The sequence below is a fragment of the Talpa europaea genome (assembly GCF_964194135.1).
Source record: "Talpa europaea genome assembly, chromosome: 3".
NCBI classification, from domain to species: domain Eukaryota; kingdom Metazoa; phylum Chordata; class Mammalia; order Eulipotyphla; family Talpidae; genus Talpa; species Talpa europaea.
Genome location: NC_140069.1, coordinates 129,173,606 through 129,192,749, shown reverse-complemented (window position 1 = coordinate 129,192,749; position 19,144 = coordinate 129,173,606). Strand labels below are relative to the sequence as shown.

The 19,144-nt window shown below is 37.2% G+C and overlaps 1 protein-coding gene across 15 annotated transcripts in view; it reads left to right on the top strand.

Annotated features, from left to right (window-relative positions):
• The window catches only part of CADPS2 (calcium dependent secretion activator 2), a gene marked incomplete at both ends in the record, with an annotated part of 405,485 nt that extends 387,354 nt beyond the window's left edge, over positions 1-18,131 (top strand). For 14 of the 15 annotated variants that reach the window (XM_084229261.1, XM_084229256.1, XM_084229258.1 and 11 more), the window contains 2 exons: positions 12,090-12,194; positions 17,958-18,131. In XM_084229261.1, the coding sequence (XP_084085387.1) occupies positions 12,090-12,194; positions 17,958-18,131 (279 nt within the window). Of the gene's footprint in view, positions 1-12,038; positions 12,195-17,957 lie in introns of all 15 variants that reach the window. The other variant, XM_084229255.1, reaches the window with a different exon arrangement.
• Between the last annotated feature and the right edge of the window lie 1,013 nt (positions 18,132-19,144).

Sequence of the window (19,144 nt, the reverse complement as noted above, 5' to 3'; positions counted from 1 at the left end):
CTGTGTGTTGTCTGCCTCCGTGAACACCATACAGAGCTTGCTCCTTAGGCCCTGTTTTGTTTTTTTTTTTTCCACCCTCAAAGTTTGTTTCTCTTTTTAAAACCTCCACTCTCAAATTACAGCTGTCTGGTTCATTTTAGTTAATAATCCTTATTTTAATGTTAAGTTATTATTTGTAAGTGTAAGAATTTATAAAAGGATCTACTTTTGATGTGTGGTGTGTGCCAAAATAGCTTTGGCAAGTCCAGACTCAGTTCAGAGCAGCCAAAGGCCCTCATTTGAATCTAAGCTCTTGGTGAATTAAAACCTGAGAAACTTGAGATAAGCGTGCCTAATTGCCTGAAAGAAACTCAACGAGAAAATGTATTGTAGCTTGTTGATCTTATTTCTTTGATAATTCAAAAGAATCTTCAAGAAATATGTGGACTTCTTACTTGGATTCTTGAAATGTGATCATGGAACACAATTGTCATTTGGCACATTCCCAGAAATACACATCTTTGCATGAGGCACCTGGACATATGTGGCAGGTCTGGTAGAATCAGCTAATTAACAACACAGGCTTAAACAGGCACCTCATCTGGCAGTGCAGTTAGTTGCCTGATGGTGCTCAGCGGGATTGGGTAGTGCTTTTTATTTTTCTATCCTAATGGTCTGCTGCCCACCTAATTTTGCCTTATTGTCAGTCACTACTTACCGCAGCTTGGGGCCCTCCCAGGAGGCTAAATTATTATCAAAGGATTAGGGAGATGTAGCCTTGCAGCTCTGACATTTCTGATTACTTGTCTATGCCAGAACACTAATTAGCTGTGACTAATTAAGAAAAATGTTCCTGCCATAGAAAACCATTTAAAAGAACTGAGAAATAGAAAAGCAATTCAAAAGCTGAGCAGTGCTCAGATTTGCTGATGCTCTGTAGATTTCCACCAGAGCCTTAACTCACCTTTAATTGTGCTCAGATTTTTTTTTTTTAATTTTGCATGCAAACTGATCTGAGGTTTTTGCCTGAAAAGAAGAAAATTATGTTGGCCCTCTAAACTCCTGAGCAGTAGTAAAATTGTCTGTGGTGAAAGGATGAAGGTAAAACTTTCATTTTCATCAAGAAATTTTTCTTAACGAATGCAGGATGAATATTTGTATTGATGCCCCCAATCCAGTAACAATGAGTTAATAGTCATTGAAGAAATCCAAATATTCTCTACACTGATTTTGTAAAAGGTAGTTGAAATGTTTACAGGCAACATGTTAAATATGTCAAAAGTTTTTTTTTAGGGTGAATTTCAGGCCTCTTACTTGTAAGAGGGTCTGGAAATTCAGCCATCTCTGTGCAGAGCTTGGTTTTCCATGGTGCTTTGCATGCGTGCACTGCAGCTGGCCACTGCTGAAGTAGTAATGGAAATGCCCAGGGCCCCCCCTGAGACCAGCACCTTGTCAGTCGACCAGAGATCACAGAACTGATGGCACCACTCCTTTGCTCTTCAAACCTAACTTCAGGGCCTCCCTGATGGGGCAAGGGGTTAAGCACAGCACTGTGAAGCTAGCCGCAGCCTCCGCAACATGAGTTCGATCCCTGGCTGGCCAGGGAGCAGCCCACATGGCGCAGCAGACCACTCCTGTCTCGCCTGCTGCTCCCCTCAGCAGTATATTTCAGTCAGTCTGCCTGTTCTGCTCCCCACTCTCTATGGTGAAGCCTCTCACCCCTCACACCTCTGGCCTGTACCCCAGTTCTTATATGCATAAATGAATGGATCTTTTTGAAAAAAAACCTAACTTCATTGGCAAATTACACACACAGCTGGGGTGACTTTCTGTGCTCCCCTCTGTCCACCACCCCTCTACGAGTCTCTCTTTTAGCTCATCTACATGGTGGGGCCATTCGCAAGTGGGTCCAGTGACAAGACAAGATGGCCTCTATTGACTAAGTGCAGCTTAACCAAACCTGTGTAAGGAGAGACTATTTTTGGTAAAACCATCCATGGATATATTTATTGAGAACACTGAAAGGAAATGCTATAAAAGAAACAATTTTCAAAGGTTCTTCAGTATAACTAATCCCTAGACCTCAATTTTCTGATCTCAGATCAGACCTAGATAAGAAACCACCAAAATTTTGCTCTTACATCCCCCTGAAAGGAATGAGCCTATACAGGGTGGTGAGCCTGTGTACCTCAGAAAAAACAAAACACACACACACACACACACACACAAAACTAAAGCATACAGCTCCAATAAAATTTTATTTTGAATTTTAAAAAATTTGCTACCTTAATATGGGCAAAATGTTTTTGTTGAAATGAGGTTCTAGACCCTACCTCACCTAAATTCTTCATGCTGCCTTTTAAACCACTTCCCCGTTTCTTCTTAGTGGAGAACAAAAAGCAGGTAGCCAGCATCCTCTAGGGAATAATCCTTCCTATATATGAAGACTGTTATTAAGGCACCTGTCATACTTGTCTACTCTGGGATAAATAATCCCTATTTGTTTAACTTCTCTTCATAGCCCCATTTCCAGCCCTTTAATCATCTTTGTGGCTATCCTTTGAAACGTCTCAAAGTGTTCACTGTCAGGAGCAGGGTTTAGAGTCAGGAATAGGATGCAGTGTTTGAATGTGGCTGAGCGAGATTCTTGCAAGCTATATTCCCACTAATGTGTTTTAACACAGAGCTTTCCCCTACTTTTGCTCTAATGATCCTCATAAATCTAGATCCATATATCCCCCACATTTCTTTCTGTTCATATTCCCCTCAGTTACTGGCTACCATGTGTATATGTGTGTTTAACTTATGTCATATATATATATACACTTGTGTATATATAATTTATATGTATAATGTATGTGTTTACAGTAATCATGTATATTATTACTGCATGTAAAATGTCCATTCAGCTGATATTTGGGATCATAAGGAAGATCTGGAAAACAAATCCAATTCACCATTTAATTACTACGTGGAAGGAATGGTGGTGGATTAAAAGGTTAGGAATTGATTTTGTTCCACATAGTTGGCTATCTCTCTCACAGTGACCCAGTGGGATTCTAATTAAAATAGGAAATTGAAGCCATCTTATTAATCATTTATTCATCCAGTGAGTACTTATTGGACATTTTCTAAAGACCACACACTGTGCTGGCAAATACAATGTTGAGCAAATAGAACAACACCCTGCCCTAAAGGAGCTTACATTCTTATGACCAAATGGGTCTTTCAAAAAGTTTTTAACTTCTACATTAAAAAATGTTTCATCTTTTATATACAGAACAAATATTAACTAAGTTTTATTTTCAAATGGATGTACTATGGAAAACTAAAGTTTAATAACTTTTCCATATAGAGAATAGTGATTATCTATGGTTTTTATATATTCGTTTCAAGTGGATGGTTGGAAACTTGCCAAAAGTTAGGGCCAATGCAGAGTTTGTACCCAGCTCTAGTGCTTCCAACATCAGATAACACAACTACTAGATAGGGGTGCATTCTCCTCTTCCCCTCTTTCTAGGTTCTTTGCTCAAAAGCAGGCTTGGGGGCCTCCCTGGTGGCATAGGGGTTAAAGACCCAGAGCTATCAAGCTATTGCCAGCCGCCACTGCAGCACGAGTTAGATCCCACATGGCACAGCAGACCTCTCCTGGCTCACCAGCTGCTCCCCTCAGCAGTGTATTTCAGTAGATCCGCCGGTTCTGCTTTCAACTCTGTCTCTGGTGAATCCTCTCACCCCCTGTACCTCTGGCTTACACACCAGTTCTTGTATGCATAAATCAATCTTTAAAAAAAAAAAAAGCAGGCTTAGAGCAGCTCCCAAGAGAAGTCTCCCGTCTTCCCACACAGAAGTCAAAAATGCCACCTCAGGAGTATCTGTCTGCTTCTTTTTCAGGACCACTCACAAAGTCCACATGTATGGAAGGTACCCAGGACATGTATCTAGTGGTGAAGTGCACAGGCAGCATTGCCAGCTGTACTCCACTCTGCCCCACAGATAACCCCAAGAATGGGTACCATACCCCTGACACCTGTTGGAGAGGCAGGCAGCTCCCTGCTTGCGTGACCAAGTCTGCAGGCCCAGCCCACAACTAAGCACAACAGCATCTGAACAAGCCTCATTTATGCAAGTGCAGATCTGGACGCCCACATGTACACAGATGTGGGGACTATTAGCTTACAGTACTTTCTCCTTTGTTTCATTCATCCCTTGAAATTAGACTGTCACATTTGAAACTCCCTTTCAGTGCTGATTTCTTTAGTCAAATGCAGTTGTTTACTTGCAATCATTTCTGTAGCTTTAACATCCATTAATTTCCTATTATTGAGGCATGATTCAGGTCAGTAATTAATCTTTTATATTCTTCTTTTTTTATTAAAAAGCTGCCCTGCATTGTTATATACATAGCACTTTATAGTTCCAAATATTTTAAGACATTAAATTCTTCAACAAATACGTAATGTGCACTGTGTGTCAGACCTTCTGCAAAGGGCTGGAGATATCAATGAAAATAAGACTTGTTGGATTCTCACAGTGTGCTGGGGAAGGCATACATCACATTGCACGGTGTTTTTTAGACACCTATACAGTTTTAGGGGAAGAAAATTTGGGAGTATCTAATTCTAGCAAGAGACAGTATTGACTCTAAAGTAGAAAATGTTTGAGCTGATTCTTAAAGGCCCACGTGGAAGTGGCTAAGTGAAAGATACTTTGGGATCAAAGGCTGGGTGGAGAGACTGGCATGCCCAGAAGCCAATAAAGAAACTCAGCATCTCACAGACCTATAAATATTCCTTTTGCTGCAAATGATTTCTGTGGGAGTGTATATACCTTGAGTTGGGGACAGAAAGATAATTATCGACTCGAATCCTTATAGCACTCCAGAAAAGCAATTTGGGAATGAGTCCCATTTTTTGGTAAGGAAACTGGAGCAGAAAGACCTGCAAATCCTCAAGCCTGTGTTTTATCTCAATACCAGCTTGCGCCATAATAGCAATTTTGGGAATCTCTTGTTATCCAGATTCCACATTACAGAGTTAAAGGTGAGATTTACCAAAATTCTATATATCGTATTGAAAATGAGTCATTCAGCCAGAAAAAAAAGTTCCCAGTCGCTGCCCATATGAACCATTCAGACTGGCCTGTGCCCCAAACACAAGTGAAAGTGGATTGCCCCTCCAAGTCTTGCCAGACCAGTGTGCGTTCCATCACTTGTCATGAACTGGGAAAGAGGAAACAAATGATTTTCTGGAAGTTTCGCTTTATAATCACTCATCTTTTTAGTACCAGGGAAAAAGTCACAGAATAAACTCACAGAGGCATTTGCCTATTTAGTGCTAATGATGAATGTAAAAAAAAAAACAAACCTCAATTTTAATGCTCTTCATGTAATGTGGAGAAAGACAGGCTAGTTTAATGTGACCTTCATCATATTTTGGAGTGAGAAGTTTTGTACTAGTGAAACAGTAGTGAGTCGAAAAGGGTTCATGCAGCTCCCAATTTATGGAATTTACCCTGTTATGTAAATTGTTCTGTTTTGTAACGTAATAGCATCTAATTCATTTGGTTACGTATTTTTAAGATATATGCATATGTATTTAAATGTATATAAATGTATATAAATATATGTATTTATGTATTTTCTTAAAAATTTATGAAATTCCAAGAGTAAGAAGTTTTTTCAGCATTCAACAATCACCTGATAGGTTCTTGTTAGGTGCCAAGCCTCCCTTGTTAGCACTTTTTACATTTTATTAAAAGACTTTGTAGTGCTCCTGTATTCTCATTTGCACACTTCCTGGTAGAGGTAAAAAATGAAAACACTCTTCATATGAATATCTTGAATATGGAAGATAAAAGACATGAATTAAGTGATTCTCTGTGCTTAAAAAAAAAAACCACAGATGTGATTTTCTGCGCTTAAAAAAAAACACAGATGAAGAAAACTGTGTATATATGGATCAAGACTCCTTATGAGTGAACCAAGAATCTTGTTTTCCACATTGTATTGTTTTATTACAGCGGAAAATATCCTGTCCAGTACTCCTGAGCATGGGGTTTGGTGCTTGAACACATCTTAAGAAGGGGACGTGGGGGAGATATCTAAGTCATTTGCTTATCCTAACAGGGAGTGTGAGTCTTTTTAAAAAAGTATTTATAATACACATATCATTGGGTTTACAAATATCGAGTCTTTGGAAATGTGGGTTGCGTTAACTTGCAAGAAAGTGGTGGACTTCTTCAAAGCCATCTATCAATGTCTTCCATCTTATTTCACAATTATTTGTTCTCTGTCAGAAATCACCAGGAAAATGGGAGTTTTTTTCTTAACTGTTTGCTAGAAGAATTAAACCACCCTCAAAGAATCAGAAATTTAATTGATGGAACAGAAACCCAGTCTGTTTTCTAAAAATAAATAAAAATAAGTAGTTATGAGCATGAACTCTGAAGCATAGATATAAGAATAAATCTTAACCCTGCACTTGTGTAAACTTGACTATAGTTTAACCTATTTAATTTAGACTCAGTTTTCTATTTATGTAAGCTCAGTTTCCACATAGACAAAATGGGAATAATAGTCGCTTCATCAAGGATGTTCTAAGAATTAAATGAAATTTTGATCAGTGCACTTGAGCTTCCCAGATTCCCTTTAAATCAGATTTCATAAAAATGGTAATAAGAATAACTGTACCTCACATTTTTCTATAAACCTCATTCCTCTTTATTGTCTCAGTTTTATAATATGTCTAAGTCTGTACTTCATTAAAAGACTAAAATTACTAAGTTAATAACAAACAAAATAACAGGTCACGGAAAGTTCTGGAACTCTAGACTCGCATTTTCTAAAAGAATAAAGCTGTACTTAAGCAGCATGTTAAAAAAAAAATACCTTTTTCCTTCAGTTTACAAAAATCACAAGCTATATTGTTTCTAATCATGCCTTTCTCAACAGTCAAATTTAATCCCATTATATATCTGTAAAGATAAGAAAATTATTTTATAGCTACGTTTGTAGAATCCGTCATCTTACAGATGAGAAAACTGAAGCAGAGAGAAAACAAATGAAAGACTCAACTGAACAAATGGTAGCCGAAAAGAGGCTGGCTCTGGTTTGTGCCCAAGCTTTTCTCTGCTGTGTCGCCAACAGCCTTCTGCTGCTGTCCCACCGAGGGCCTCTGTCTTCTCCCACAGCTTCTGCAGGTCTAGCTGGGGATGTTGCTATCTGGAGGTTGGGTTAAACACGTCCTGTATTTCTAACCATAATAATCTGGTTTCAGTTTTCTTTAAATATACCCCTTAAACCTATTCCAAGCCCACAAAAAATTCACACTTAACACTTTCAAAGTGCATGTGTCTTGGGGGTCTGTGGCACCAAGTAGGCTGGTTTCGCTGGGATGCTTTGAGTAGCAGGGGAAATGTTGGTATTATTGTATAAAATTTACTGTTAATATAAGATTTGTATTTTTCCATTTAGAAAAGAGAAGCAGTAGCCACAAACTTCATTAAATAAAATAGATGTTCAGGTGACAAAAGCACAGAAGCTTTCATATTTACTTTTAATACACTGGTGAAACTGTAGGTCATTTTCTGTCTCGAAATTTTTGGAGGTTCTCTAAAGCTACACAATGATACTAAAAAGATGGCATAGATTAATCAAATTTATCAAAATCTTTAGAATTTTAAAAATACATTCTTTTATTCAGTTCACCTGGGCACTAAAAAGGTACTTTCAAAGGGGAAATTTCCTAAACGAGGTTTCATTTCGACACAGTGACTCAGCTCTGGTAAAACAGGCAGTGTCTCTTGAAATACGTACATACTGTGGAAATTTAGCCATTCTATTCCACATCTTAGTTCTCTAAAAAGTGTTGGTTCTTTTTTTCTTTCTTTCCCCTGTTGTTCACCTATTGAGTAGAGCATAGCTGGAGAAGAGGGAAAAAATATCAACTAGTTGTACCAATTCATAATCAATAAAAATCTAAACACTTAAGCAGAAAATATATCACAGATTTGTTCCCCAGCAAAGCAGCTATTTTTCCCTTGCCATCATCATCAGAAGCCACATTCTGACAGAAATCATTTGCTTGAAGCGGCCGCGCTGCCTAAGCCCTATGTGGTCTTGTGCTTCAGATTTAGGAATATCAAGCCACAGAGGGTCTAAAGGCATTGTACATTAGTATGTATTGAGACCTCATTCCAGGTGGCAAGCAGCTGGGCTTTTAAAAAATAAAACTTCCCAAATAACTGTGAAGTGCTTGTTTCCCGGCAATAAGTGTTATATTTAATTGAATCATCCTCAAAATGTTAGAAATTAGGCCGCGAAGGGAGTTGTGCATATTTAATATATTTGTTTTGTATTTGCACTAGTCAACAGAATAATGAAATTCTTTAACTACTTCTCTTTAACTTGCATGAAGAAAGCACGGTATGTTGCTAAATCTCTTTTCACCAGCACTGCGGAGAAACAACTTTAATCCTTGTTAGAAAATTGCCGAGTCTGGGACTGACAAAGAGCTCATGCTTGTTCCATTGTTAGTGCTCCCTGGCCCCAAGAGCAGAGCCCTTTACAGCTGCGTGGATCCCGCCCGGCTCAGCTGCCCTATTTAGAGAGGAGGTTTGTCAATTTCTATTGACAATGGAGAGAGTTTTTCAGGGCCTGTAGCAGTGCTGACACAGTTGGGGATCAATGCCAGCCATTCAGACTGCACCCTCTTTCATTGCTTTGGTTTGTTAATTCAAGACTAAAGGTCCGCTGAGGGGGTTCAGGGTGTTTAAGAAAGCTGATGAACTGCAAGCGTTTATAGCCCTGGTGTGGCAATTTCCATAGTCAGTGGCAACTCCTGGCACTGAGGGAGCTGTGTCCTTGTTGACCCTCTTGTTATTAAAAATGCACAAGTGCTGCGCTTCTCAATATTTCAACACTCTTTCATTGTCAATACCACCTTCTGAGCCCTTCAGCTTGTTGCTTGCTCTAAAGATCTTCTTAGATTGGGTTTGAAAACTTCACCTTAAACACTAGATTAGACTGATGTTCTGTTTTCCGTGCTCCTGTTGATTTGTTGAACCTTCCCAGGGCTGGAAAGCAAGTAGCAGCTTGATGGGGAGACGGGCTGCTAATATGATTTACCAGTCTACAGTCATGCACAATAAGTGTGAATAAATACAGGGGTCTCACAGAGTCAACCCTAGCCTTTCCTTTTCTTTTATTTTTGCTTTAAAAGAGATATCTCAAGAAAATGAAGTGAGTAATGCATGCCCTTACAGGAGTTGAATGAACCACAAAAAGAAAAAAGCATATTTTTTGTTAAAGTGGTAGGCTGCTGTCATGGATTGATGTAGAAAAAAAATGTAGAATATACACTTACTGCTTTATTCCTAAGTAGACCAAAGCAAAGAATAAAGCAGTAATGCCATACCCATGACTTCGGTGCAAGCTGCAGCGCCCCTTCTTTGCCATCCCCTGAAAGGAAAAGTGAATAGTCAACCATGTGGTTTTATAAAATTAACTTTTCCAAAACAAAAGGAAATTTTGGAATAGTCAGCCTTTATTGCACATTCTGCCTTTTTCAAATGTGGGGTTTTTTTTTCCCCCCTTTGTTTTGGAGGGCTTGGGTTGGTGGGAAGAAGCCACATTTGAGTTTTTCTCAAGATGAAAAAATGGGACCTGCCATACTCCAGCACCTAAAGAGAAATATTTCAATTCTAGCACCAGAAATAGAGCAGTGCTAGTGATTTCTGCTTGGTGGTTTGTTTGTTTGTTTGGGGTGTGTGTATGTTACCATATCCAGAAAAGTAGTTATCCTAGTGGGTTCTCTCTTTTTTAACCTATTCTTCATAGCAACAGAAATTCTAAGCAAAGTTGCTGAAATTCTTCAAATGCTCAGACTTGAACAAAAAATAAATCCTTATCTGACAGAATAGAGATTTTCTTATAGAATTTTTCTTATAAAATAATTTGCTTGCCTTTGAAGTAAGATGATAAGACCGTAGCATAAGCATTTTACTTATAATTGTTTTATTTTCTCTATTTTTGTAGTTAACTTTAGAACATTTTATTCCCAAATTATTTTTCTCTAAATGTGTGGTTTGTCATTGTGTTAAAGGAATTAGAATATTGACAATAAATGTCTGTGTCACATGAGAAATCTTCATTTATCTTTTAATCATAAGCATCATTTATATAAAACAGGAAAGGCAGTTAAATTTTAAATTATGTATTTTAAGAATATAAAAACACATTGAGTAATTTTATGAAACTATTTTCATTTCTCTTAAATTTGTAAAACTTACCATGTATAGTACCTACACAGTCTAAAGGGCAGACTAGCTAGTATATTATAGTATATTATGTAGACTTGGTACATGCCCTATCCCCACAGCAAAAAAAGAAAAAAAATATTATCTCCCACAGAAGGATTAAAATTTGAGTCAGATCCATTGTAACTACACTTTAGCTTTCAAATTATCTGGACAGTGATGTAGGGGTGAGGGTTTTAATTCAGTATATTCTTATTCAGTGTATCCAATATCTGTGTTTACCTGTATTAAAAAAGAACTCAAGATAGCAAGTCTATAAATAATTTGAAAGGAGTACATGAATAATGTCATAAATCAGACTAAGTAAAGGATTTTGAGGCTTAACATATCAGCTGAAGCACTGAATTTCTGAGAATGTAGGAGCGGCTCTGCCTCATTTTATAAAACTTATTTCTGATACATTTGCATGTCCTAAAAATTAAGAAACTAATCATGAAGGGGCAAAATTAAGCCTATCAATAACATATTTTAAATTCATAGTCGATCCCACATTTTAAAAACTTGAAACATTCACTCCTCCATTAATAGCCTAGTATTTAGTAAATCAGTTCTTCGTTTTAGTTAGCTTATCTATGCATGTGACTAACTCATTTTTAATTTCTGCTTAAAATACTTTCTATACTAAATTTTTAGAACAATATTAGTAAATGCCAGTCCAGGTCAATCTCAGACTTGTATCACTGGAGATTTCTCTTAGAGATTGAATTCACTCTCTTATTATGTAAAGAGAAATATTTTGGGTTTTTTTCTGTTTGAATACTTACGTGTGTGTGTGTGTATGTGTATATATATATATGTATAAATGACGTGTGTGATTTCCTCCATGGGGAGTGAACTTTGGTAGTTCTCACAGTTATCTGAATCAATCACATTATTATTCTTATAGTATCACATAAATCTAGCCCTGGCACACAGAGTCTCTCAAAATACCGCCACGAATGACAGATTGCTATTTTTAAAAAAGGAACAAAATTTATTCTTTTACTATTATGTAGGAACTGGAACCATCTTAGAGAAGAATTTCAGGTCTCCCCTTAAAAGACTTGTATTAAACAGAGTAAAATATGAACCCTCCAAAAACACTTGCAAAATGAAACAGATCCTTTTCTTCCACACTTTGGTCAACAGACACCTGTTTTGTATTCTTTTAAGACACTAGAATTACATCCTGATAATCATTCCTTCCTGAGAACTCAACTGTATTTTAGGTGGTTTTAAAATATCTTGCCAAGTACTGAATAACCTATAGTAGAGAAAGGTGTAACTGAGGATTACTGTTTTGTGAGCTGTGGGTATTTTTTGCCAACTCTCCTTTAAAATGTTATTTCTAGGTTTTGGCTACATGCCTTGTGGCATAATGCATCTACTCTTTGATTTTTCTATAACGTGCAGGCTAATAGGAAACTTTCCTTTGAAAATAATTTACCTGTGTTTTCCCGCTGTTCTGCAGTCCATTCAGCCCCGTAACATGTATTTAGTAGCCATTGTTACCTACAAATTACAAAGCAGGCCGCTGGCTGCAAGTGCAGAGACACTGTTTCCCATGAATGTGTTACAGCTGAACAACTGTAATGTTGATTCATGGAAAGAACAGCCTAGGTCAACTTAGCAGATTTTCTAGCAAAACATACAATTCTGTTAACAGGAAATTATAGCATTATTGACTTCAAGTGCTTATCTGTGGTCATTTCCGAGTGTTTCATTACCCCCTCATTACCGAATCTGTTAAATGAATACTGCAGAGGCTCTTTTCTGTTTTTTCTCCTCCCCTCTGCCCCCATCCTTGTTTCCAGCAATGGTACAGCAGTTCCATGAAAGTCATTTGTGTGTGGTTGGCTGACAGATTAGACCTTCAGCTTCATATTTACCAACTGAAGACGCTCATCAAGATTGTGAAGGTAAACAAAATGTGCTTACATGTGAATTGCCCACCAAGCTATAAAGAATAATGGCAAGATATTGACGTGCAAGAAAGTCATATTTGATTAACTGAGTGGATGTAAGTCCTTTAAAAACACTTTTAGTGACGATGTGCTGCTGTTTGATTCCATTTTTGGCTAGATTACCGAATATATCTTTTTTGCAGTAATAAATGAAAACATTTTATTATTAAGGAATCACACTTTAATTATGTACATAAAGTGCCAGCACATGTACCTGAACATAGTAGGTCCATAATACATTTGTATTAATTTTCTTAAGTATACAGATGTTTTCTCAAATATATTTCCTTCATATTGATTGAATCATATACCATGATGCAAGCTTTTGAATTTGATGTGCCATGAGAAGAAGGAATGTTGGCATTATTTTGGTATATTCTGATATGAAAGTAATAACTGCCACTGCCAGAATTCTTTGGGGAACATATCCATTCTTCTGGGTAAGAGATGATGAGGTGAAATGTTGGGGGCCACCCAGAACTATTAACAGATGTCACATCATTTCAGTTAGGCCATTTTTACTTCTGTTCTTCCAGAGAAAAAGTAATAACATACACATAATATTTAGTGAACGGGAATCTTAAAATAATATGTTAATTGAAAATGGTTTTTCACACTTTTGAGTATCACCTGTTCCTTTGAATAGATGACCTGTTCTTCCTTTTTAGCACCAATATAAACATGTGTATATTTATGTATATGTATGTGCACACACATGGATGTTCTCTAAGTGTCATTCCTAACCTGGCATTATCAGTGTTACCTGAAAGCAAAATTATAGCCACCCACTAATTTTTAATGCTATTAGACACGTTCCATTTCAATGGACAAAATACCTTTGATCCAGAATACTTCTAACCAGAATGCAAATTGTTGGGCCCTACCCCAGACCTACTGAATCAGAAGCTCCTGAGTGTGGGGCCCAGTGAACTATGTCTTAACAAACCCTCCAGATGATTCAGATAGATGCTAAAGTTTGAGAAAAAACCCTGTATTACATCATTAAAATATGTTTTGTCATTCTCTGGGTTCCTACTATCTAAATAGAATACAAATTCTTTTGTGCCAGAGACACACAGACTAAAAAGACCCACAAGTAGGAAAGTTCTGTTCTAAAGTCAGAAATTGGCAAATATTCTGGAATGTAGACCCGGATCTATATTGTCACCATAATCGCAATCATGACTTGTCATAAGTAGCAAGCAAAATTATAGCCATCCATTAATTTTTAATGCTATTAGACACGTTCCATTTCAATGGACAAAATACCTTTGATCCAGAATACTTCTAACCAGGTGTTATTTGTTCTATGAGGAAACTGAAAGCTCAACATGATGCGTTTTGCATTTGCCTTAGTTGTCCTATTGTTTCTTCCGTGTTTCTACAATCCTTGATTTGAGCTTTCAAATTAAGTTTGAAGTTGTTTGCTTGTTTGTTTTCATGAAAGAGATCAGGAAGATCTGTGTTTACCTCCTGAATATATGTATATGTTAAGATTGCAGTATCTGCTGTGACTAGCACTGGGCTTAGCTGGTTATTCTGTAATCAAGTATATTTCCAAGCTAATCTCTGTTGTGTTCAGGATGTCAGATATGACCCATTCAACCAATTGGTGTGACTTGATAGACTGTTAAGCTTTTTATTATTTTTCTTAGAATAAATCCACCACTTTTTATTAGCCCATATTTGTTTCTTTCACAGTTACTCCTTTTCTCAAATTTACATGTCACTTTACAGTTAAAGATCAAGCACCAGTGAATATTTTAGCAGAAAAAATGATTAATAATTTTATAAATTGTAAGATGACATCTCCTTTGTGTTCCAAGGCAATCAATTTATCTCATGTTAATATAGTCTTCATTATGGCTATCAGCAGTCAAGATAGATAAATATGAACCTCAATTTCACCACTGTGTTTGACTTCCCAGGTTTGTATTTCACACACAGGTCCCCAGGCCCCACCAATGCTTTCTTGGGCTGCTACTCTCGGTCAGGTCACGCAGGGCATTAATCATTTAAAATTATTATTTTCACAATGCACATCAGAATGAATTAATAATTGGATGTTCTGGTTTTTCCTACTTGGAATATAAACAGATATTTACCAATTTCATATAGAAGATTCATCATTCTTCGGAACCTATATGGTTATGTTTATAAAGATCATTTGCCAGTGAATTAAAAAAACTATTAAATAGTGCATGTGCAGAAATGAGAAGGCTCCTGAGTAGGGTATCCTCCACCCAGATCACTCGGACGTGGGCTGCAAGTTCAGCAGCTCAGTGCCTTCTACCCAGGAGCCCAGCTTCTCCCCTCCAGCAGTCTGGTTCCTACTCCTCACAGTGTTGTCATGCTTCTCTGCCCATGGAGACCCAGAGACACTCATGATTTATATGATAACCTGTCTTGCTTCACAAAGACACTTAGAAATAGTTGGTTCATTCACATGTTGTTCACATAGAAAAAAACAAATCCCAGTCAGATTTTCACCAAAAAAATGTTTGCAATTTTTAACATCAGAATGATTTCTTTGGGGAGGGGAATAATAGAATCCTCAAATAATGAAAATGACTAATGAATTTGTGTTCTCCCTAGTGGCTTGAGGACATGTAAAAGCCATTAAAATAAATCAGTTGCCTCTTTCACCTGAAAAGGAGACAAGTGAGCAGCACTCGTGGCAGGCACTTGTCTTAAATAAGAGCCAGGCTGACTTTCGTTGGCAGCCACGGAGGATGTTCAAGTGTCAAAAACATTTTATGAATTCTAAAATGATTACAGGGATACCTGTCCTCTAGCTCCCCTAACTCCTTATTGTTTGCTAATAAAATAAAGAAGTGGGATCTTAATTATGTATCAATTAAAAAGACATCAGGACTGAAGCTCCACAGTACAGATCTGTCCCGGTCAACTTCTTGACCATTAATCTAACTCTAAGGAAAGTTATTTCAATAAAATAAGAAATCAGGGCTCACAGAGTCAATATATAATATTGATGGAGCAGAAACGCTATATCCGATGCATCATCTACAGATGAATATTTTGTATGTTTGATATTTTTTTTCACTTTTATTTTTTATTACATTTTTTATATATTTTACATCATTTTTCATTTTTGTACAATATATACATTTTCATCTTGGTTATAGTCCCGGTAAAATTCCCACCCCCGCCCTTGTTTTGCTCTTACTCCCTACTCCCCCCCATAGTGTGTCTCTGGTTGATAGTTGCTTGTTGAGTTTGATTTTTACTTTATTATTATTAGTCTTTTTCCTGATGTTTGATATATTTTTAATCTCACCATGTGAGCCTGTTATAAATCTGAACCCAGATGTCTTTGATAATACCATGCATATCAGTTACCAGATTCTCTAGAGAAAACTTACCTTTCAGAGTTAACTTCACAGGCTCTTATGCAAGTTATCCTAAGTTTTGGTGTATGAGTACCACCTTAGTAATATAAGCTTAACAGCTTAGAAAGAGACTATGAGTATGTCTTAAAATACTAAAATGAAATACAGTGAAAGTAGTTTTGATCATTTAAGAAAAAATACGCTCTCTGAATCTAATTTTTACCTGCAGTTGAGATACTGACCTTAGATACCATACAAGCGTTCCTCACAGTTCAGTTTATTTTTGGACATGTGATTGACTTTTCAAATACAAGTTTTATTTATAACAAGTGATTATCAGAATGAAAAATTGTTCTCCACCCTCCATACTTATTTTGGCATATCACTTCTGAAACTTGAACGATACCATGGGGTAGAAGTCACATGAAAGAAAATAGGGAGAGAAAATGTGAAAACACTAAGGGTCCTACTACCTTGTAATTGTGCTATTTCTCTCAGAAACCTGTTAGTAGTTCAGGAGTGTATATCAAGGGGATTAACATGCAATCCATCTGCACTTCCTACCTCGTGTGACTAAGCACCTTCTACTGTACTGAGGGAAATCAAGCACCCTTAATGTTAATTACCAGTCACTGGAGTTGTAATATTGGAAGTACAACATTCCTTCTTCTTCTTTGACTGTTTTCATTAGTGAAAAGCCAAAAAATAATGACTGCTCATAATCACTTAATACAAAACAGTGGTGCAGGGATATGTGCTGATACTTTGAGGCCAGTGCATTGAAATTCTATTGCTTAGTATTCCAAATCTAACAGAGAACAGTAAAAAAAAAAAAAAATTAAGATGTTTAGCATTAAAAATGACCTTAATAACACCTCTACAGGATAGGTTCACTTTATTTGTTCTTTGTTTCTCCATTGGACTAAATGTAAACTTTCCCCACAGTTTTAAACCTCATAGAAAAATTGTATATGAGGAAACCAAAATTAAGAAGAAACATAAACATAAATGAAATTTTATAGGTTATGTATATGCAGTGTCAAGGAACCCAGAGTTCTGTTGTTCTTAAAAATCACTGTAGAAACAAGGAGGAATGTGCTCTATTATACACCAAATCATAATGTACTGTTTCATCAAAAAACTTAAATATGTGTTTGGTTGGCCCATCTGTGAAAGCTTTATGCCAGAATTTGACACTCCACATTCCAAGAACATTTCAGTGGGGGGCCTCCCTGGTGGTGCAGTGTGTTGAGCACAGTGCTGTGAAGCTGTCCACAGCCTCTGCAGTGTGGGTTCCATCCCCACTGGCTGGTGAGAATCCCACATGGTGCAGCAGACCTCTCCTGTTGCGCCCGCTTCTCCCCTCAGCAGCGTATTTTTGTCATCTGCCTGTTCTGCTCCCTGCTTTGTCTCTGGTGAATCCTCTCACCTCTGGCCTGCACCCCAGCTCTTATATAAAAATAAATAAATAAATCTTTAAAAAAGAAAAATACCGGATGGTCTCACTCATAGCAGGAATCTAGAAAACTTAAATAAGGGACCAGGAAAATGAATATAAGAAAGTGAAAATCAAAATCAACAAAAAACTATGAACCAGAGACACTTTTAGGGGGGCGGGGGCGGGAGGGGAGGGATTGGGGTCAGAATGGGGGGGCTGCAATTGTATGGGGAATATAACAATAAAATTTATTTAAATAAATAAATAAATAAATAAATAAATAAATCTTTAAAAAAAGGAAAAAAATTCAATGGGAAAAGGCAGTATTCATACAGATATTTAGGTGTACACAAATTTTTAACCAATGGCACAGATAAATTTTATAATTTACAAATACTGAGAATGTATCCTTTGATAATAGGATTAATCCTTTCTCCAAGCATCTCCCCTTGCAACGAATGTAAAACCTTAATATATTTTATAAAATGTAATTTTTTTCTATACTTAAGGAAAGCCTCCTCAATTGGAAAACTAAGAATTCTATCATACCAAAAATGTATTTCAGTACATATTTTACCTTAGTAACAGGTTATTCAAATAGTAAAATGTGCAATTAGCAATATTTTGGGGGAAAACCCATCTGAGCATCCCATTTTGATCTACTCATAGCATTTGTATTGGAATAGCACTGTCCAAAGTCTCATCTCATTTTCTCCCCAGAAATACACCAGTGAAATGATTGATATTAGTCGCAGCTACAATCTGCATCCATTAATTGGCTGTTTAAGATCATTTTTGAAATGCCATCTGAGTGCAGATACACATATAGGGATGGATGGATGGATGGATGGATGGATGGATGGATGGATGGATGGATGAATGGATATATGTTATAATCTAAATTTCTAAGAAAATTCTCTCTTCCTCCAGAAAACCTATAGGGACTTCCGATTGCAGGGTGTGCTGGAAGGCACGCTGAATAGCAAGACCTATGATACCCTGCACAGACGTTTAACAGTGGAGGAGGCTACTGCCTCTGTGTCAGAAGGAGGAGGGCTTCAGGGCATCACAATGAAAGACAGTGACGAAGAAGAAGAAGGCTGATAGCAAGCAGCTCTGCAGAAGGAAGGAGACCCTTGACATTGTTTATTTTGTACCTTGTCCTTGTAATTACATTGATTGTTTGGACAAAATTAAAATGCTTGTATTTCCATATTTTAAAAAGTATACTGAGAAGCGGAGTTAAAGAACAAAATGCCAAGTATTTTTTGAAGATCAACTGCTTTGTGTAACTCAACCTAAAAGGAGCTTTGCCTAAATTTCTGGTTGGAATATGAACTTTTTTTTTTTAGAAGATGTGACTTTTTTTCCCCCTGCAATTACATCCAAGTAATGTCCTGTGTGTGAAGTGAAATGCGTGTATTTCATAATACTACTTTGTGGGAAGAAGTCCCTTCTGATCACTACGCAGTCTCTATTGTTTTTGTTAAAATGGTGTTTACTTGACAGTTTGTCATTTATGTGCCAGGTTTGTTTTGTAGTTAATTTGCCATTGTTGTGATGTCTGTAAAACCTCTCTTTGGTTCTTAGTACTCTGAGCTGGTTTGCAGGTGTATTCCTGGGCATAAAGAACTGTCAGACCCAAATATAGACTAGATTATCCAGTGGGTTTGTGTCTAGTTCTGTCTGAACGTTTCTTCTTTCAAATGTAAAAAATCCCCAAATGTGGGGAGCTAAGTGTGCTCCCTTCAACCTCCCATATTCTCCTACTTCTATGTGTATCAGCTTGCAGGCAATAAAAGTCTATTTCATCATAACCAATTCTGTATTTATTAGGCTTGTATAGACGAGATTCAGTAAAAGATGTTTGCGGTTATTTCAAACATCCTGACCATTGGACTCTGTGTTTTGTTTTTTTTTTAAGATTTATTTATGTGTGCATACAAGAGCTGGGGTACAGGCCAGAGATGCCGGGGGTGAGCGGACTCACCAGACAGAGTGGGAACAGAACAGGCAGACTGACTGAAACACGCTGCTGAGGGAAGCAACGGGCGAGACAGGAGAGGTCTGCTTCACCATGTGGGTTGCTCCCTGGCCGACCAGGGATCGAACTCGTG